This window comes from Punica granatum, chromosome 1, assembly GCF_007655135.1.
Source record: "Punica granatum isolate Tunisia-2019 chromosome 1, ASM765513v2, whole genome shotgun sequence".
NCBI lineage: Eukaryota > Viridiplantae > Streptophyta > Magnoliopsida > Myrtales > Lythraceae > Punica > Punica granatum.
In genome coordinates, this window is record NC_045127.1 from 38,286,002 (window position 1) to 38,307,837 (window position 21,836).

General features: G+C 38.4%; 1 protein-coding gene across 2 annotated transcripts; it reads right to left on the reverse strand.

Annotated features, from left to right (window-relative positions):
* Positions 1 to 5,615: 5,615 nt before the first annotated feature.
* On the reverse strand, positions 5,616 to 12,828 carry LOC116192986 (nucleobase-ascorbate transporter 2). Of its 2 annotated transcripts, none has more exons than XM_031521702.1 (13): positions 12,517 to 12,828; positions 8,756 to 8,853; positions 8,468 to 8,644; positions 7,985 to 8,161; positions 7,823 to 7,882; positions 7,509 to 7,693; positions 7,129 to 7,225; positions 6,952 to 7,038; positions 6,765 to 6,823; positions 6,582 to 6,673; positions 6,419 to 6,496; positions 6,155 to 6,315; positions 5,616 to 6,032 (listed from the first exon to the last, which is right to left on the reverse strand). In XM_031521702.1, the coding sequence occupies exons 1-13, from the start codon at positions 12,521 to 12,523 to the stop codon at positions 5,820 to 5,822; spliced, it is 1,491 nt and encodes a 496-aa protein (XP_031377562.1). In that variant the 5' UTR covers positions 12,524 to 12,828; the 3' UTR covers positions 5,616 to 5,819. The 2 variants fall into 2 exon arrangements, with proteins under 2 accessions (XP_031377562.1, XP_031377561.1); XM_031521701.1 differs by lacking the exon at positions 12,517 to 12,828 and adding an exon at positions 9,426 to 9,802.
* Between the last annotated feature and the right edge of the window lie 9,008 nt (positions 12,829 to 21,836).

Genomic DNA, 21,836 nt, shown 5'->3' on the forward strand with positions numbered 1-21,836 from the left:
CCCGGAAATCCACTTCGGGATACTTGATGACTTTTGCAGGGGGAGCTATCTCATGGCAATCAAGGCTTCAAAAGTGCATCGCTTTGTCTACAACGAAAGTCGAATACATTGCGGTGACCGAAGGTTGCAAGGAGATGTTGTGGTTGCAAAAGTTTTTACAGGAGTTAAGCTTGAAGCAAAAAAGGTATGTTCTACACTGTGATAGTCAAAGTGCTATTCATCTTTGCAAGAATCTCACTTTCCATTCGAGGTCGAAGCATATCGATATTAAGTTTCATTGGATTAGAGATGTGTTGGAGTTCAAGCTGGTGAAGCTAGACAAAGTGCACACTGATGAGAATGGAGCTGATATGATGACAAAACCTTTTGCTAGGGAGAAACTTCATGTTTACCGAAGTATAGCCGATATGCTCGTAGCCTCCAAATAGTCGGGAGGGGGAGTTTGTTGGGTATTCCTCCAATTTGGAGGAAGTTTGATTCAAATTGTGTTGAGCTTTTATCAGGCTATAATAGGCAAGGACCCACTTTTGTTAGAGTTTATTTTGCAGCACAGTGGCTGGTCTGTAGAGAAGAACAGAACATAAAAGCACCAAAATACAGAGAGCAGCAGAGCAGAATTTCAGTCCGACCAACTAGAGATGAAACCTCGATCGGAAGAGTAAACAAACTCCGATTGGGACAAAATTTTGACAGAGGCTTCACGACGTGTGGAGCTAAGTTCTGAACGGTCAGAATTTCTATTCGAGCTCTGTAGATACTGTTTCAGCTGACTTTGTGAACCAGCCAGTGTGAGTGACGAATTTAGTGTTTGGTTGATCCAAGAGAGTATTTCTCTTGAGTTTGGTGATCCAAGGGTTTACTTTTAATGAAAGACATTGTATAACCTTCATTCATAGTGGATCGTTGATTCGGAGTTGGTCCCGTGATTTTTCCCCACATCGGGGTTTTCCACGAAAAATTCTTGGTGTTCTTTTCTTTACTGCTTGTTGGTTGATTTGATTAGTTCTTATCTCGATTACACTAGTAGGGGAGGAAGATTAATCGTTGTATTATTGTTTGGTTGAGCACATCCATTCCCAATAGGTTTGTAGAGGATAGAATGGACCACCAACCTGCAATTAATGCATTTCTCAGGAATCATCATTAAACCAAAGAAATCAATCATTGCATAGAAATAATAAGGGTGAGAATGTTTTACAGTAAGAAGGGGTTCCCAAGTAGCCAAGATCAAAATGTCCGCACATGGCACTGTTCTGGGGCACTTTCAATCTCGAACTTTATAGCTTCTGTTAGGTACCGGGTTTTGGACCTGAAACATTATGAGCCGTGTAGGCAGAAGAAGCCCATTAAAGGGCAGACTCTGGCCCTATCCAGCTGGGTCCAGTCAGCGAAATGGGATGATTGTCAGAGGGGGCATGGAGGCTCAACGGCCAGTTTCCTAATTGATCGAAATGTGATATTCAGGGAATATATCGAGGATCTCGTAAAATAAGGTAACTGATATCTTAGCTATCATCTGTAAATATCAAGGTACATCAATTGTTTAGGGGATTAGATACTTTTACTCTCGTGAAACCCTGGTTCATTCGAGCGTCGGAGAGGGAAATCGGGCCACCATCCCGATCTTCCCCTTTTGTAGGTTGATCGAGTAAGAGGATCGCACGTGGATTCAACCTTATTCAAAGGTCCGTAACAACTTCTATTATGTCATAGCCCTTCAACAGTTTGTTGGGGGACTCATCTTTCTCCGATGCCATTCCATTAATTGGTTCCAGCAAGATAGAGGCATCACATCCCTATGTTACAGCCCACACAAATAAGAAAAAATCACCATAAAGCCGAGAAAAGTTGCGCCAGATAATTGACGACTATATAGAACGAAATCAAAGAGCATGAGAAGAAACTAATTCTATAACCGAATCGACCCAGAACATATACTTGATCCTTTAACAAAGGACACTCTGATAAATAAGAACAAACTCATCCTCCACTAACAGAGACCAAGAAAATCATGTTGAAGTATAAATATATGCTAAAAGAATGGAATCATAAGATAATCGAATCACAAGAATGCATAATATGGGTTTAAGGCTCGGGGCCAGATGACCATATCATGCAAAAACACGATGAAAACCTCATGAACTTAAAGAAGCTCGCTCAACAATCTTTTTCTCTGAAATATAGAATCAACGAGATCCTAATACAAGCAGTCCAGTAACCAACAAAGACGCTTCCAATCTCTACAAGCAATCGATGAGGGGGAAAGCTGGCGTAGGAAAATTTCCTACGAAAGAACACAGAGGTGAAATGACACACCCACCTCAATGAAGCAGTCGTGGAATGCTAGCCGGAGAAGAGTTGGGATGACGCAAGGTCGACTCGTTAAAAGTCCTGGACCATCTCACGAACGATACTTCCAATACTAATTATACTCAAGGCCACCTCCGTCGGTGGAGTCATCCTCCAAGGGTCCGGATCACAGCAGGACTCAGGCGGTGATGATAGAATGGACATCCCGAGAAGGCTTGAACCTCACAACTTGTCGGGTTCGGCCATTTGGGGTCCAGGGTGGCGGTGTAAACGAGGAGCATGAAAGTGAAGAACCTCATCCGCTTCCATAGATCCATCTTCTCCGGGGAAGGAAGTTCTTTGCTGTGGAAATGGATCCTGTCTCTTGAAAAATGAGGGACTGGGGGAAGTAGTTGAAGGGGAGATCAGCTCGTGGCGGGAAGAAGAAGGGGAAGGTACGTAGAATGACGGAAATGCCCTTTCAAAGTCCGTTGAAGTCTGAAGTTATTGGATGAGAAATGGGTCGTACACGTGACTGATTTCGGCCTCGCCAAACTCCGGGGTGGCGATGATTCGATGACACTCACAAAAACGCTGGCAACCATCGGGTACATGGCACCACGTAATCTCAGTTCTCTAGTTCCCTAAATTTCACAATACGGGCACAATATCCCGATTCAGATTTGGCTCTATCAAGTTATGGAAAACTGAGGAGAAGCTTTTCCATTGCTCATTTTTTCCATGTCAAGAAGCAGAGCAAGTAGTAGAAAGCATGTTACGTAGCACGTAAAATGCATCTCGTGATTTAGACAGGTCTCCAATATAGTGAGCTTATGCCTTAGCTTTTCACTGTCGAGTCCCTTGAGTCTGAAGGGGGGGGGGGGGGGGGGGGGACCACCGATTCTACCGAACCTCTCATATACCATTATTTTGAATAGTAATAATGCAAGACAAAATCAATGTGTAACAGAATATGAATCGGAAGGAATTGCTTCGACAAAGCGAGATGTTTACAGCTATGGAGTCCTGCTGACGGAGACCTTCACCGGAAAGAAGCCAACGGATGACATGTTTGCAGGAGTTTTAACCATTAGGGAACGGGTGAGTGGCTCGTTTCCTTGTGGTGAGGATGAAATTGCACATGCTAGATTGTGGGGACATGGAGAGGACCTCAATGCCAAGAAAGATTGCGTATCGTCCGTTCTCGAGTTGGGTTTATACAGCTTCAAGGAATCACTTGGAGAGAGGGTCTACACGATTCACGCCTTGGCCCACCTCAAAAAAATCAGAGCTGATTTTCAGAAATGTTGTCTAAGAAAGACGGAGCAAGAACAGCAGGGTATTCTTACAATCGTCAAACTATATTTCTCATCTGGAGTTAGAGGAACATACCATTCCATGTCTTTGTACCAAAGCTCATAGTGCAGGCAAGTTATTATATATAAATAAAAGAATTTATATGATGACCTCAATGAACGCTGTACTTCTCAGGCAGTCCCCTCAAGTCGTCGTCTTAATGATGTCCCTTTCCAGCCAATGCAGATCAACCTCCTCCTTCTCGGTCATCTTTTCGTGGAACCTACCCGACTTGAACATGGCTCTCCTTAGACACTCTTGCTTCTTGCAAAATGTAGTTGATATAGACATATACCGTCATGTTTTTAGAGTCCCCGATCAAGTCTCAAAGCATGCACAAGTCAATCAACTTAATTATTTTACAAAATGAACTACTACATGATAGTGTTAGACCTATGGATAACGCAGAGGAAAATGAAAACACTGTTGTGCGATAAAAGCTCAATAAACATGTATCGGGCTTCTATAGCAGAAAAAAGTATTATAATCACATGCTACAATCGCTTATAGGCCCAGTAGAATTTTACATGGTATCAGAACAGATAATGCTTTCACGCGCATGTGTGTGGGTTCACATCCGGCCATTTGAAATGTCTATTTGTCGATGGGCAGTCGAAGTGCGCCCATGTTTAGCCCGAGTGTGGAGCTCATGGTCTCTTTGAAATCTGAGTGCGGAGAAAAACCCGCCTTATCTTAGTCTGGCCCAAGCGTGGCCTTATTGTCAATTGTCGTCCCCCCTCCTCCCGAGCATGGAAGTCTAGTCCCGGCTCCTAATTAGTTCTTGAGGGCAGGTTGTTCTAGTCCATGTGGTACATATAGGTGGATATTAAAGCCACACGTTGCCACGTGAGAGCAGGTGTTGAGCGTAAAAAATCTCACACGAAAAAACTAAGAAAAATCTAATGGGTTTATAAGAGATTGAGTACTACAATCTATAAGCTCGAGCTTTTGGGTTGGAGATGGGTCCAATCGCTTATAGGCCCAATAGAATTTTACAATACACAACAGAAGGCTAATGTTGCATTTGGTTTCATAGTAGGATTAGATTTTGATTTTGATTTTGAGTGGAATAAATGGGGCCTACCCTTTGACTTTGTATGAGTTATGTTGTTTTGTTGTGGAAAAAAGTGGTATAAATGGGGTCCACTCTTTGACTTTGTATGAATTATTTTATTTTGTAGTGGGTAGAGTTAAGTTAGAATTGTGATTCTAAAATTATATCCACAATCCAAACAAGCCCACAGTTAAATAACGTAGCCCTCCACCCTGCTGCTCAAAGAAAGCTCATGCCGGCTCATGTCTCTCTATGAAATATGGAACCTTACTTCTGCATCAGACCCACCGATTCTACTAGAGATATCCAGTCCAATACGTAAAATTGTCATGTCTAACATTCCCGAATTTTCTCTAAAAATATGTGGCCTTGCTTAATCATGTATCGACCCAAACATATAGTCAGAAAAACTGGCTAGAAAAGTAGAATCAGGGCAAAATTCCCCCCTTCGATATTGCAACCTTGTGAGTTCTAACCGGCCTGTACCGCTCGATGTCACAAGAAGTCTCTCTTTGCTAGACATGATATCTTAATTTGTCCAGTTCGTGCAATCGTATTCTTATTCACTTCTTCTCTGCAGGGAAAAGAGTGTGTTGTGGTCCCTGAAGTCTCATTCTGTAGAGTAAAAAAAAGAATGGAGAGAGAAAAATAATTAAATTCATTATGCTAATCCCAAAAAAATGTGAATTAAATTCAGGTTTTTGTTGGAGGACATTAAGAGGCTCATTGCGCGTGATTGGGAGGTGCTAATTCGGCATACTCTCCATGAAGGTAACTAGTGCGCGAATTGGTTAGCTCGGCGGGCCGTCTCTCTTCCCGTGGGCGGTCATTCTTTAAATTTTTGTTCCTAACGGCTTAGGTGACTTCTTGTTAGGAGACATCTCGGGATTGCTAAATCCCGCCTTACACAGTTTGATTTTCTCTGGGTCTTGGCCCCGTTAATCTACCGAAAAAAAAAGGGTCAAATATATACATAACAAAACCCAGTTCACAATTTTTGGCAACTCTCTCTAGCTCGCTCTTCCTTCTTACTCATCATCATATAAAAAGACCACTCCTTACTCCGGAAATGATGCTTTTCCTCTTCAACTCTCTTCCTTGGGGTAACACACGAATGACCTCAAGATGGCGGGAAGAAACGGTTGAGATTGAACGGAAGAGTGTAGAACTCCTCATTTCGACTGTCTCCCTTGAATGTCTGGAACTTGGCCCACCACGGCATTCCCCGGTCCCGTGCACTGTCCTTGTAGTCGAGTGTGTTGTCTAAGAAGACAGCTACAATGAGGGCAACGGTGGGGGACGAGAAGAAGATGGTATTCAGGAAGTCATTGAACTGCGAGATGGAGAGAGGGGAGAAGAGTCAGAGAGACCAGTTATTGCTTTTAACAAAAGAACATGATGGGTCTCAAGATCGTCAATGTCGTATTGTATTATGATAAAAATAGAAATGCTAACCCATCCAGCGCTGGTGTGAGCGGGACCATGAAGGGCCTTGGCGGTGTATTCCCGGAAGTATTCAGGAACAGACAACCCCATGAACAGTGACACTCCCGTGATGAAGAGATTCCTCATGGAGTTCATGTTCGTAAATTGCAAGAACGACAATCCCACAGATGCTATGATGAAACAAGGAACACTATTATCAGCATCCTACCACTACTAGAAATAGAAATACTAACATGAACAAAGAATACATTCCAAACAATCATGATGACTTACCGACAAGACCAAACAAAACGCAGTATACGGCAGCAAATATTGTGAAGGGTATCGAGGCAAAGAGCGCACCGAATTTTCCTTAGGTGATAGAAAGATAGAGTAAAGATAGAGTTAGATACTTTAGATTGCTGAAGCAAAATTTGAGCAAGTCTTTTAACCTCACCTAACATTGAGAAAAAGATCATAAAGCCGGCAGAAATTTGGACTACCCTTCGACTCCCAACCCGGGTGCTCCCAAGAAGACCGATATTTTCACTGTCTTCATTCCCCGAGAATTAGCTTTACTGCGTCAAGAACGTCTAAATTTTGTAATACCAGAATACAGAAACTGAGAAAGGTTGCTTACACGGAGACTGTGGAGCCCGTCAATGTCCCAAACATGCCACTCAACAGGATACCTATTCCCTGTTTGAGAAACCTTGTATGAGTCTTTCGACAGACATCCTATTTTCCTTTCTCTAGATTGGGGAAATTCAGTTTCAAATTGTGCCTAGTCCAGCCAAAAACTATAAAAGCTTTATACAAATTCTGACCTGCCACCCAATTCCACGGCTAAGGACATGAGCTGGAGGAGGGGTTGCACTAGCTAGTCGAGATGCAGCCTTATAAGCTCCTGTAGACTGAAAAACAAGCAAGGGGTCATTCATTTTTATCACTACGATCCATCAGAAGGAAAGTCTCTAATGCTGTTTTGCTTTAATGACTTGTACCTCGACCAATGAGACCAGAACAGCAGCCATCATCCCGAAAGCATGGCCAGCATTGAAGGTTGGTGCGCCCCATTGGAGAGGATATGGTATCTTTATCCTGAATAAGCATCAAAATCTTGTTTATTAATAACAGATCAATAAATTGAAATGAGTCACGTCAATAATCGAGGTGGAATAGATTTAGTTAGATCATTTTGAAACAATTAGATCAAAAGATAGTTCCCGAAATTTCAGGTTACTCTTCTAGTATTCTGCATTCTACTTCCGAAACAGGGAAGATCTGATAACATCAATTGCACAAACATTGCGCAAGGTAATGTTCGTGTGGTGCAGGATTGCTATATTTTTTATGGACTCATGAGAAGAAACAAATCTATTACCATGGAGCAGAAGATATGAGGTTTGCCCTGTCAGTCCGACAGTTTACTTCTGTAAGTACGGGACGATGCTTATAGGCCCCACTCGCAGTCAAGAGGTGGGCATATGCCCAAATAACGGTGACTGATATAAGGAGTGCAAATCTCTCAAGTATCGGAAGACCTTTTGTTTGAAAGTTCTTCAAGTACTGCATGACACAGAACAAAAACCACAAATAAAATATTGGAACAATTTGATTGCTAGAAAATATTCGTAATGTAAATGGAGAATACAAGAAATTGTCTGATTCTTGGATGGAGGATTGGATGATTTTTACCTGGGAAAATATTATGAATAGAATAAACATTGGGAGGCCGATTTCCACGCAGCGTCCAACCTGATAAAAGAAAGCTTTACTCCTTGAGATTCAAGAGAAGACATTCAATTCTCAGCTTCAGTTGTCTTGTTTGACACTCAAAAAACGTAGAATTTAACGTACCACAGGGAAACCTCGATCAAATAGGCCAAAGCCCACCAGTGCAATTACAGGAGCCATCCCGAGTGGGCTGAAGAACCGGGAACATATCGCCCACATCTGGCTGTAACCAAGAATGATTTGAATGCTTGATGCTACGATTAATGCGCCCTGAACTGCTCTCATTGTACTAAGAAATCTCTAAACAAAATAAACTCAGAATTAGTTAATTGGCAGATACAACTTTAAATCCATCCATAGATTCCATACTATGGAATATTTTCATCTATATCATGTCTGATACAAACAAATGTTACCCAAAACTGCGACTACTTGGTCATTCCATTTTGATTTGCCTTACCAAAAGTAGAAAGCTCCATGTTCTAATGACAACTGCTATTTAAAAATAAAGCTTACAAATAAGATGAATTAACAGAACGAGAACTAATTAATCATTTCGATACCCTAGAGCATTTGAGTAAGCAGGACTACGATGGCTTCACTAACCAAGTGGGGATCCTCAATCCTCCTCAAGGAGGAGTCATGAATTATCGATATAACTGGGACCATGAACGCATAAGAACCGCCGATCACAGCCGGTAAACGGGTCCCGAACAATGTCTGCAGAAGCGTATTGATTCCCTGGACAAAGAGCAGTGTCTGAACCACTCTCACCTTATCTCCCTGGAATCATTAAACGGAGAAATGGGAAATGTCATTGGTCATGTTTACCGCACTGAGACACGAAAACCCTTGTCAAGCGAAAGGAAATCATGTGAAAAACCGAAAACTCACGTCACTGCCTTCCATTAATGGGACTAGAAAGGAAGGGATCATCACAGCTGTTCCTAATGCCAGAATATAATGTTGGAACCCCAGAGCTATCGCCTCCCCTGTTTCACAAAACAAGCCCACATATTCTATCAAGATCTAAATCAATAAGCAAATAAAATTTATATTCCGAGAGGCGTATATGTTCGAGGATCATGCTAAGCAATTTGTATAATTCCGACACACTTTCCTCAAGCGGTATTAAACCGGGGACCCGTGGTTCTTTTGATAGGCTAAAGAAACTACTAATCTTTTTTTTTATTAGTGAGAAACTACGAGCTTACAAATTTATAATGTCATTCCATTTTACGGGACACGTTATAGGCAGTAAGCCTCCACATCTCCAACATTGGCAGGCTCAAGCTTTCAAACGCCATTCCCGTATTTTAGTAGAACTATATGGAAGTCATCAGCTAAGGTTTTACACCGAAACTATGTTGAAATGGGGACTGAAATGTATATGAAGCAAGTACTGGCTAGGGCCGAGCTTTTCATGTGCTGAAACAGAATTCAAAAAACTAGAATAACTGGAATCCGAAAACAAATGCCACTTTTGGTTCCAGAGCAGCGGGAACTGATGTCCGGCTTGAAAATGGAATAGCAAGAGCAAAAGAAGATGAAGAAGACTGCTCACCCCATGAAGGGTTTGAGTCTATGCAGTACTCTAGTCCCTGAAGCTGGTCCATGGGAGGGTGGCTTATTTCTTCGGGCTTCGGGGCCTCCGCCATTATTGACCACCGAAAGGAACACTCTCGCTTCTCCGCCTTCGCACCCGAAACCGGCAATAACAATCCTCACAGAACGACCCGAAAGAGACGGGACGGAGCCAACAGAGTCAGCGAAAGCCTCGTGGGTAGTAGGGAAAGCAAAAGGGAGGAAAGTGATCTGACGACGGAATCAAAATGAGGAAAAGCTGAAAAAGGAGCGAAAGGGATAGTGGAGTTAGTGTGAAAGGTGGAAGAAGATGAAGAAGAAAGGAGCAAGTTCAAGCTCTTCTCCTCCACTTAAGTAATATGAGAAAATGTAAAGAGAGGTTTGCTTTTTGTTTATTTAATAAACAGATGGAAAAGTGGCCGTTAACTATTTGGCATAATGCCAAAATTGCCCCTTGAGGAACATCCAAAGGGAATTTGACCGTTGCTCGCCCTCCCCTTCGTTATTAATTTCACTGCTCCAGTCAGTCAGTCATGCACATTAAATTTCAGGAACAACCTCTGCTGTCTGCTCCATTAATTTTTGGGATATGGCTTCACTTATTGTTTCATTAAAATAAAATCCTCGATCGAGACATTCCTTTTTCTCTCTTGCCAAGAAATAGATATAAATCTTCACATCTTTAAAGTTCATCCAGGCAGGAATCCAATACGGTTCGCTATGTTACAAGGGCATGTTTCTAGTCCCACACTTCGAGTCCGATAATTTATTCAAACAGATTCTTTATATGGGTAAATTCCAAATTTAACCTTTGCATTTGCAGGTAAATATGGCATTACGCACTAACCGAATAGATGAAATAAGAACTTGTGAACATCCTATAATTAGATAACAGTTAAAAACTGCAGTCATGCTAGTCACATTAGCTTGGTTTTTTCCAAAGTGAATGGGTCCCGTATAAGAAGTTATGATGGCAGTTTGAGGGTGTTGATCATTGCTTTTCATTTTAAGACCAAAGCTTCTTGATGTTGTCCTTTAGATTCCTAACCCAACATAATCGCAGAAGATCCTTTCCAATGCATGGATTTTTTTTAATTAATTAGTTAATTAATGTAGTGGAGTATGTCTGTAGTATATCTTTTATTTTTATTTTTTTGTTTGAATAGTATATCTTTTACTTATTCTATATAACAAGTCAATTTTGTATACCATAAGAATTTTTTTAGGTAACATGTCATCGCGACGCGCTCAAATTTCAATATTGTCAATGGCGGAGCAAAATCCCTTATTCTCTATGGTTAGATCTCATGCAAAGGCGGAGAAAGATCATGATACGTTGATATAATGTCACCATAAAAGCTCCATACTTGTGTAGAAAATACATAGAACTTATTTATTCACCCAAAAAAAAAAGAATACATAAAACTTATTTTATCATGACAATCTCCATTGCATTTTCCTTCCTTGCAATCGACTTCTGTCAACGACTCTTTTACGTTTTAGTTGATTAATAATTCAATGGAAGAAGTATTTTGATTGCATATTCTATCCTAGATATATATAATATGGGATTAGTAAAGTTCCCTGAATGTCAAATACAGCCTTATGAATTAAGTCGGGCCATGAGATATGTCTACAAATCCCAATGCATGCTCAAAATCAAACCAGAACTCTTAGCATATCTTAATTTTTCGTTTACTAGAGAGTCTGAGTACCTAATATAATAAATAGACTTGTTAATAGTTAATAAAGTAGTACAGACAGTTCCATCATGAAAATTAAATTTGCAATCTCTTGAGTAAAAGGCGAAGGCAAGTGTGCCCACTTAATACACCATTTTGCACTAGCATATTGTAATTTACGCTGCTCGCTAGCGCGAAAAAATCTTGTAAATTTGTGGAATTAGAATAGTTTCAAGTTTTTATAAAGACAAGAATAGTTTTGTTGCACTCAATATGACAAATTTTCTATATATATTCTTGAAAAAGGATAAATTTTTTGTTATTTTCTTTACCAAGTGTCTTTATGTTGGGTTAGGTTGTCTCCTCTCCTGATTATATACATGTGTATCTCAGGTTAGTACAAGGAGACTTCTGTTAAGAAAAGGGCAAGAGAGGAGAGGCTGACTAGGCCCCAACGTGGGAAGCGAAGCGAGCCCAATCAATCTCCATTCCAACGACTCTTTTCTCTCTTTCCCCCACATAAAAAGACAAGAAACCTAAGAAAGTAAGAGAAAAAAGCAGCCTCCCTCGGACTACGAGACCCAATTAAGCAAAGCCGTCCAGCCAGACTGATAGCCTCACCTTGTTCCGCTTCCCCCCGAAATTTACTCCCATCCGAAATTTACTCCCAATCAAGGGGAAGATGTCCCAATGATACAAAACTTTTGCCATATTTCATGTTGGATAACTTTTTTTTCCCCTAACAATTTAGTATAAATCAATTATATTCCATCAATTTTCCATTATTAACATAACTACTATTTTTAGTCATGGCATCCAACCTGCCAGTTAAGCAATCGACATGGAGCAAACAGAACAATATATTATTCACTTTTTAAAATTTTTAAATGAAATTAAAAGAAAAACCCCATCTTTCTCTCTTCCCCTCTCTCCCCTCTCTCCCCTCTCCTTTACCAGACTCTCTCTGCCTACTGCCCAGCCGTCATTAAAGTTTTTGACGAAGCCGACCCCTTACCTCTGCCCACTGCCGTCGTTGGAGCCCTCTCTCTCCTTTTTCTCCCTCTTCTGTCTACTTTCTTTTTTCCCGATTGTATCAAGGGAGGGGGTGCCCCGGCCAACGACCTCATTCCCTACCGAGCTTGCTGGTAATAGGGTGTGCATGAGTACCGGGTATATCCGAAACTGGTAAGAAACTACCCTAACGGGTAAATTTTAGGTAGATCCAAAGAAAAATATAGTAGAGTCCAGGTAACAATGTGAAGCATCAGTGAAACTAGTTCCGGTTCTAATTCCACTGTACAGGGTACCCAGAATCGAAATTATAATTAATTTATATATAGTATATAATGTTAATATATCAAATCGGAGAAAAAACCCGAGCACACTCACCACGCATAAGTCAATCACCTTTCACCCCACAAGAACAAAGCGTCCTTGAGCCTTGAACCCCTCCCCCTCTAATAGCGGAGCTTCCCGACCCTTCACATGGTAGATCTCTTTCGACAACAGCACCAGGTTGAGATTCCCCGAGCCCCCCTCGTTTTTGTCTTGCTCCACAGTCCGCAATACACACCTCAGTGAGCCACTACTCCTCTACTTTACTGCTCCTGCCCACGATGATAGTTGTTGCGCTGCCGCTGGCCGCTACGACTCCCCATGCTTTTCTTTCAGGTGCTGCTCCTCTTGAGCCTAATCCAACCTACCGTTCCGGCCATTGCTTTTTATCATTCTTGGTCTGATTTGTAATTATTTGATATTTGTTTATAAGAATCATATCGCTCTGATTTTGTTGGTTAGACTAGATCAGTGAACGAATTGATTTGATCATTTTCTTTAGTTAGAATGTTATAATGATTGCACGGAAAGAATAAAAAAAAAAAGAATTTACAGGTCCCATACGGGTACCCGGAACCTATAGTATACTACATGTTCCGGGTAGGATCCAGTTCTATAATTTAATAGGGTAGGGTCTGGTTTCAAATTCTCGGAATCGGTCATCTACAAGGTAGGATCCGGGTATCTCAGAAAAATACAGTATACCCAGACCCGCACACCATAGCCGGTAAGGTTTGAGCCCGTCAAGCTCAGTCGAGGAGTGGGGTCACCTGCGGGGGTGCCTCATCCATGACTGGTTTCACATTTCTCGAAGATCTAAAACTCCATATCTCTCGAGAGATCTCGGTTGGGTCGAGGAGGGGGCACCCCGTCGGCAACCTCACCTCTCTGACAGAGCTCGGTTAGAAGTGGGGACACCAAATACAGTCGAAATAAAAAATATAAATATAAAAAAAGAGAATTTCTAGTGGAGGCTGAGATCGATCTAGATAGGAAGGATGAAAGAGAGATCTGGGCAAGAGACCCTAATCAGCGACCTCACCCCCGACAAAGGTTGTCGCGTTGGTTTTGGACCCACCAGCAACGTGGGTCGGGGAGTGGGGTCGCCAGTAAAGGGTGTAAACTAGTCGAGCTTGAATCTACAAAGTTCAAGCTTGGCTCGTCAATGTGCTCTTGAGCTCAAGCCTGGGCTTGAGCTTGATTAAGCCTAAACATCCGAGCTTGAGTTCGGCTCGTTTAGCTTCACGATTTTTTCGAACCGAATACTATTGAATTTTTAGCTAAATACTATTTTTTAACAAAAATAATATAGTACAAACTACAATCCAACGATATCGATTTCAAAAAAATACCAATTGTATAATTTTATTATTTTTCTAAAAAATAAATTATTATCATTATTATTAGGCAGTGGGTCTAGGCAGTAACAATTAATAATAAATATATAATAAATGTCAAGGATCCTTAGATCCCACATTAAAAATATAGAAAGATAATCTTGGGTTTGTAAGAGGGTTGAAATTCGCATTCTATCAGTTTGTGCTTTTAGGATAAATACGGGCCTTACCCCTTGTAGGCTTGTTGGATATTTAACATGGTATCAGAGATAGACCCAAACCCCATGCCAACATGCTGATTATGCGATACTTCGCATCTACATGCTCACGCTACGCATCACTCTATGCGCCACTGCGCTTGCTAGCGTGTTGACTTCGTGTCTCGTTCGACCTCATCCTAGCTATAAATTCACGTTGCACGTGAGGGAGGGTGTCAAGGATCCTTAGATCTCACATTGCAAATATACAAAGATAATTATGGGTTTATAAGTGGGTTGAGACTTACATCTTATCAGCTTGAGCTTTTAGGATGCATACGAGCCCAAATTCTTGTAAGCCCGTTGGATATTTAAAATAAAAAAGCTCGTTTAGGCTCACGAGCCTTTCGAGTCAAATACTATTGAACTCAGTTTGGCTTGTTTCGCTGGCGAACTTGAGCCTAGCCAAGCTCGAGCTCAATAAGATCAAGTCAAATTCGAGCTTTCATCAAGCCGAGCCCAAACCATTTGCACATCGTCTATTCTCACATACACCCCTAATCGCTGGCAAGAGCGGCCTACCCCCGATTCCAATCTCTTTCTTTGTACATATGTACCGATAAAATGTGGGCGAAGGATCCCGAGCTTCCTCTATCTCGGAAGGAAGAAGTAGCAGATGAAGATGACGATGATGGGTTCAATTAGAGGTAGCAAATGAAGACGATGGGTTCAATTTTTTTAATTTACTTTATTTTATTATTTATTTGCTTTTATAAAATAAAAGGAGGAAGAGAGAGGAGAGATGCGAGATGCGAGAGAGACAGATCTGGGGAGAGAGAGAAGAGAGAGACGGAGGAGTGAGAGAAGGGAATTAATTTTAACTAGACATTTCACCCGCGCATTGCACGGAAGTGTTATACGTGGCAGGAATTTTCATAATTTCTTACACACAGCCTTTAAAACTATTGAAGTTTATAATTGTAAAATTAACTCTTTGATAATCGTCAAAATAATGATGAACAAATAACGCCAAATTCATCCTATCAGATTTCCTCTATTAAATACTTTATTTACATAAAAAAACTATATTACTCACTTAAAAAGTAATAATTTATATATTTTATAAATGAGAATAGTAAAATCATAGGAAAACAATTATTTTAATTAAAGTAATTAATTAATACATTTTAGTTTTTAAAAAATTCTTAATTTTCATTATCAAAATAGTAAAAGATATTTGCATTTACATCCTTTATGCAATAATAAGTTACACATAGAAATTAAATGTTTCAACTGTAAGTAAATTTAATAAAAAGAGATACTAAATTTATTCCATTCATTTAATGAACTTTTAAATAAATAAATTCTTTTAACGTCATTTTTAATTTCTAAATATATTTAATATTAACATAGAACTTGTGATAGGTTTTTAATATTCCAAACCTTCTTACAATTTCAATTATGTAAGCAATTACTCGTGGGAAAAAATTTAGAAAAATACATCATTGTCCTTTTTAAACTGAAAAATCTTATCACAGTTTCAAGAATATTAAAATGGTGTGTTTGGTTTTAGAGTTGAGTAGAGTTGAGTTTTGATTTTAATTTGATTGTAATGATTATATTGTTGAATTATGAGAAAAAGTATGAAAAAGTAATGAATAGTTGAGAGAATTTATTATTAAAAATTGAATTGAGTATAATGAAGTTGTATGTGGATTTATGTATGGGGCCCACCTTTTTTACTTTAAAGAGTTAATTTTTGTTGGATAGTGAGTAGAGTTAAAGTTAGAGTTAAAATTTTAATGCTGCATTTGGTTTCAAAGTACAATTTTAAAATCAGATTTTGATTTTGAAAAAGAGTGGTATAAATGAGATCCACCCTTTGACTTTGTATGAGTTATTTTGTTTTTTTGTGAAAAAAAGTGGTATAAATGGGGTTCACCCTTTGACTTTGTATGAGTTATTTTGTTTTGTTGTGGGTAGAATTAAGTTAAAGTTGTGATTTTAAAATCACATTTGCAAACCAAACAAGCCATAAAATTCGATTGCGAAACCAAACGGAAGCATTTGTAGAATCAAAAACTGGAAAAGAAAATAATTATAATTAATCGAATTTCAAAAGATATCTTTATTACTAAATTGTATGAAGTCTTAGATCAATTCACTTGTATTATTTTTTTTTATATATTTTTTAATTATATTTAATATTGCTATAGAAATTTTTAAAAGTTGTTAAATTGAAAAATGGAAATAATTTTAGTAAATTGAATTGATATAAATATATTATCCTATAAATCAACTTATTTACTTGTGCATTAATTATTAATGCATTTAAGAGGGTAGAAGAGATTAGTGAAATTTGAGTAAATAGAGACCCGAGGGCTTCACACATGGCACCTCCTTGTTAATCTTTGGAGGACACATGGCGCAACTTCGTTAAACCTGCTTTTTTTGTTTTGATATTATATTTATATATAGATTTTCTTTAATTAATTTTTTTTAAAATGAATTTTTTGTTATATTTCTTTTACCAAGTTGGATGCCAAATGACATGTCAAATGCCATGTCGGAAATAATGACTGCATCAATGGGTAGTTGACAAAACAAATAACGGTGCCAATTGCAATATTTTGGAAAATTTTGTATCAAATTATTAAAAAGAAAGATTTTGTACCTAGCGTGAAATCTAACCAAATATTTTGTACCACAAGCGCAATTTTCCCCAATCAGAGGACCCAATGCACCATGAAATTCACGTAACTAAATTTTTCTTAATTGTAAAATCATAAGGGTGTAGGTCAATAATAAATTGAAACATCAATAGGTGGAATTTCACCTACAATCAGTGTTTGAAATTCACTAAAAGTATCTTGTTGTCAAGACTAAATCAATACTCGAACGAAATTGTTATTCCCAACAAATAAGTTGAGAATACATGCATAATGTCATTGAGAATTTTTTTTTTAAGTGAGATCATCGAGTGACCCTAGTCAGCTAAGTGATTCCATTTTGAGTTTATGCGAGGGTTGCTTAGGTCACAAAATATGTTCAGAAAATTTCTGTCTTACATCATAGGTAATTTTATACATAAGTAAAAATTTTAACCATTAGTTGAATATTTATAAATATCTATCTATTTTATTATTTTAGACAAGCATAGTCATGTTCTCTTTTAACTCTTTCCTTATAAGTTTTTATACGTTTAATTTAGAGGCAAAAATGCATATAAAAATTAGCTGCTCTATGTTTGAAGTGGAGAAAAATGAAGGAAAAGACAAAGAGAATGGAGAGCCTCGCTCTCTCTTTGCTTTCTATATGGCAACAATGCCTTAAATTCCACGAGTAAGTTTCTTTTTTCAGTTTCTTGGTGTGTATCTTGGTATCTAGAAGTTTAACGGGCCCCGACTAATATAATTCAAGTCGAGTCAGCCCACTAAGAGGTAAAAATCTTTAACTATATATTTTTTTCAATGTATAAGGAAAATAAATACCGAACTGCTTAAACCAACTCATAGTGGTCTACAAATAAGCTTTTGAATGAAATTGATATTTTATTGTTAATTTGAAAAATCACTTTCTTTTTCAAAAATTTCAATGCCCTAAAAACTCAAGGTAAATGGGATATCAAAAGGAGGTGAATTAACTTACTAAAAAATATAAGAAATAGGAGCTACACCGCGTACTAGAGTTGTATTCAGAGAGAATAGAATCTAAAATATTTTTATTTCGAGGGAAAGCATGTAATACCATACTATAAACGTTATAGAGAAAGAATAAATTTATATTGTGATAATTTCGATGGAAATTGCTTTTGCGTTATTGTCGATATGATCATTTAATTATTTTAGTATAAGACCGTTGAAAATTGATGTATGCCCTAGAGATAATCTGTCATCAGTTCTGTAATATGACATGTATTTCATTATAATTTACACAATAACAAAACTGTCTCGTATTATAATGAAATACATGTCATATTACAAAACTAATAACATATTACTTTTAGGACATACTCCAATTCCCAATATAGACATCCAGGTTTCTCAAGTTGCAGCAATTTTATGCTTTTAGCAGGCCGTAATTTGGTCGCCTTGTTCAACTTTCAGCTGTCTTCCAGTAAATTCTTAACTAGTTGACATTGACGCATTACGCAGTGAATTTTTGTTAATTTTTTTATATTAAATAGTTAACATATATTGTGCACAAATGGATATACATATGAGGAAACTAAATGATTAAAATAATATATTTCATCAAGTAGATATAATAAATACTAGAAATTGTGAAAGAATTAAATATCATGATGCCAACAAATACTTAATTAAGCCATATGATTATATACTAGGGTCATATGTATAGAGAGTCAATAATCCTATAGTATTAACCCAAGGATTAGCATATGTGGTTGGAGGACTTGTCCCATGAGTTTACTGGGAATTCATTGTGGGTTGTGAGGATTCGTCGGGCAAGTCTTGAATTCGTTATAAAAAAATATGTTATAAATTTATAATATGCATTGGTGCAATAGAAAACAAGGGACTTAGAGCGTAGAAAAAATTGTCCCATATGAAATGATAATGCAAAAGGAAGAATTTTCATTTAGTACTTATAGGACATTTGGTACATTTAATTTGAAAGGGGAAAATGATGTTTCTTTCGAAATCTGTCACTCCAAAATCCTGCGAATGTCTCTTGTTTATAAAATGCCCTCCACTTTCTCTTTAATTATAACTTTGCCCCATAGACACATTCGAAGCCTCCAAATTCAGAGGAAATAGCAATGCACTTTGAAAGAATATTACTCATATTAAGGAGTTCTTTCAAAATATTGAGAAATCTTTTAATTTTTCGAAAATATTATTAGGTTCAAATAATATGAACGAATAATCAAAATATGTTGAATATGACTCAAACAAAATATAGTAAAATTCATTGAATTGAAATTGAAAGGACAATTCAACAAGGAGCTGAGTGTTATCGAATGAATTGATTCGAGCAAGTAACGACCTTTTACTTGGAGTTAAGGGTTCTCAAATAGAGCTCTCACATTGCGTGCTTCTGCTTTTATATATTATACTAGGGAGATGGTCCGTGCTACGCACGGTCATCAATACCCGCTAATTATAGATCGTAAATATATATATATATATATATAAATGATATTTTTTAGTTATTATTAAGTAATGGCAGGTCATCAAAGTTTATATAAACATTCATATAATTGATATATATTCTTCAAAATAGTTATTACATCTTATATTTAAAAAAGGAATAAATATTTATTTTACTCATTTGATGTTGATATACCGTAATAGTTCTTTGAGTTGCATTACTTTCTTTATATATACGATCATAGTCTATTCCAAACTCGTAGAGATTTTCTCCATAAATCTATTTGTAAATTGAACACCATTTTTCATGGCCTGTGTACGGACCCGAATGTGGTTCTCGTCGAAGCCCGCATGCGCGCTTTTGGATCACGCGGCTTGGGAGTGTCCACCTTCTTGGGGATGCGTGACAGACACGCGTGAAAAGGAGTCGCCACTTACCATTTTACGACCCGAAGGTCGAGGGCCGGTAAGTTATCCTGGTCTAGGGGTAATGATACACCTAGTTTTGCTAAGGCATTGGTCTGTGCGAAACCAGAAAGTCCGAGATCGAGGGTTCATGTTACGTGCGGACCTATATCCCCCACGCCCCTTCGGTACTCTAGCTTGCTAGGCTTGCAATTTTTTTTCATTTACCGCATGAATTAAGTTGCACTCGGCTTTTGCGTTTTGACACCGAAAATTCGGTGAACTAAACGATGTCGGTTAAGTAGCCGAGAAAAAGGTAAACTCGTATATCGAGGAATCGGTTCACTATCTTGCGTTACAGTTCATCAAACCATGATAGTTGAATTCCTGCGTGAACCAGAACCGCGAAATCTCGGGATTACTCTTGTCTGGGAAAGTATTGGACCGATTTGATTAGTTCGACTCTCGAATCTTTCGCTCACCGACTAAGATTCTTACAGAATGAATATACAAAGTAAAACCTTACAATGCTCTGAAAAAAAACAATAAATACAAATTACAAATGGTTGAATCCCAGTCAATTCGCGTTCGGTTATTATTCCGCTCCAACTTGCCGTGAGTTCAAGGAAAAACCGAAAACTGAAATTCAAATGTGCTTTCAGTGAATGGGGCGTTGGACCCCGTGACTGATGGTTAGGGCGTTGAACCCTAAGTGCAATGCGTCCTATGGGTCGGACTCGACTCGCATGGACAAACAAGAGCATAAAAGTAACAAAACAACATGCAAATGCCAGACAATGTCTTTGTTATTGCCGAGTGTACATGGATTAACAAATTATTAACCCAGGGTTATTTTTGCAAGCAAATGTCATATGCTAAACAAGCAAACATGTGCAAAACATTTTGCATTCGGCTTTATTTCAAGGACTTGACATACATGATGTCGTTAATCAAGTCCTTTGTGTGTGGATTGCTTTTAAAGATTGTTCTGTATTTGACACTGAAATTCCACTAAATTAGCCAAACTCATGTTTTGACTCTAGAATTGGGACCTAGAGTTCCACCTAACCATAATCAAGTGTTTGGTTAGGTCGAGTGAAAGATTAATCAACAATTTTGCATGTGTTATGATAGAGGTAACCGTTCTATTTGCCCGAGTCTACGATAGGATGACAGAAACTCATTAGTGGATAAGAAAAGGCTTTGCAGATAAACCTACACCTGAATAGGTAGCCCGTCCTTATCCTAATACCATAGTGTTTCTGTCAAGCTAACCCTAGGGGTGTCGCTAAATTGTGAAAAGACAATTTTGCCCTTTATTTGGAAATTATTTTCAGAAATGGGAAACATCGCAGTGCGGGCCATCTCGCCCTGTAGCCGGTGTCGACCAATTCTCTAGATCGTCCAAGGTTATACAAGAACCCTGAAAAGGCCAAAGAACAGATCAATATAACCGGAAGTGATCTAGAAAGATCTTCTATATCGTGACATGAGTCACTTAAAATTAGGTAAAAACTCAAGTTGAGATGCATAAGTCCTTTCTAGACGTTCGTGCTACATCGGACCCCGCGTTTCGGGATTTGAAAATGCGAATTTTGAAAATGGCATTGACGTCATTTGACAACTCATCGACTCGAGTTATCAGTTAATTGCCAATTCATACAAAAGTGTCAAGTTGGTTTAATAATATGAGCGTCCCGATTAACCCATTTGTGGATTTACAGCTTAAAATTAAATGCCCAATGTAGTAAATGTGTGGGTTACAGAAAATCAGACAGATCATGAATTGATCCACTGAATGGAGTCTGAATACCCGAAAAAGCTTAATTTAATGAAAACAATTCATGATACGGCGACTAAGACGGATCCAGAAAGGTGGAGGATAATTTGGTCAAAATGACCAAAATACCCTCAAGACCCAAATGGCCCTAAAAGAGTCATCAACTTCTGAATCCATGCATTTTGCTTTAAAAACAAGGTTTTAAAGGCGTTTTAATGCGGGATTTGCGATGATATTGAAATTGCAATTTGCACAAAATCCGAGAAATGGATTTCATCGAGGTAAAGAGGCCGTTCTTGACACGAATGAGGTCGAAGAACTCTCGGCTCTTTCCTCTTGAGGATAGTCGTGAGTTTCCTTGACCTGCTTCGAGTTTCAAGCGGTCTCTTTATCCCAATTTCGACTATTTTTTGCATGCTCAAATGTTAAACATGATAAATGACACGTATTTAATAAATCCGGTATCGCCATGACACAGAAAAACACATTTAAACATATAAACACGCACGAACATGTTATTTACGGAATCAATAAAATGATACTG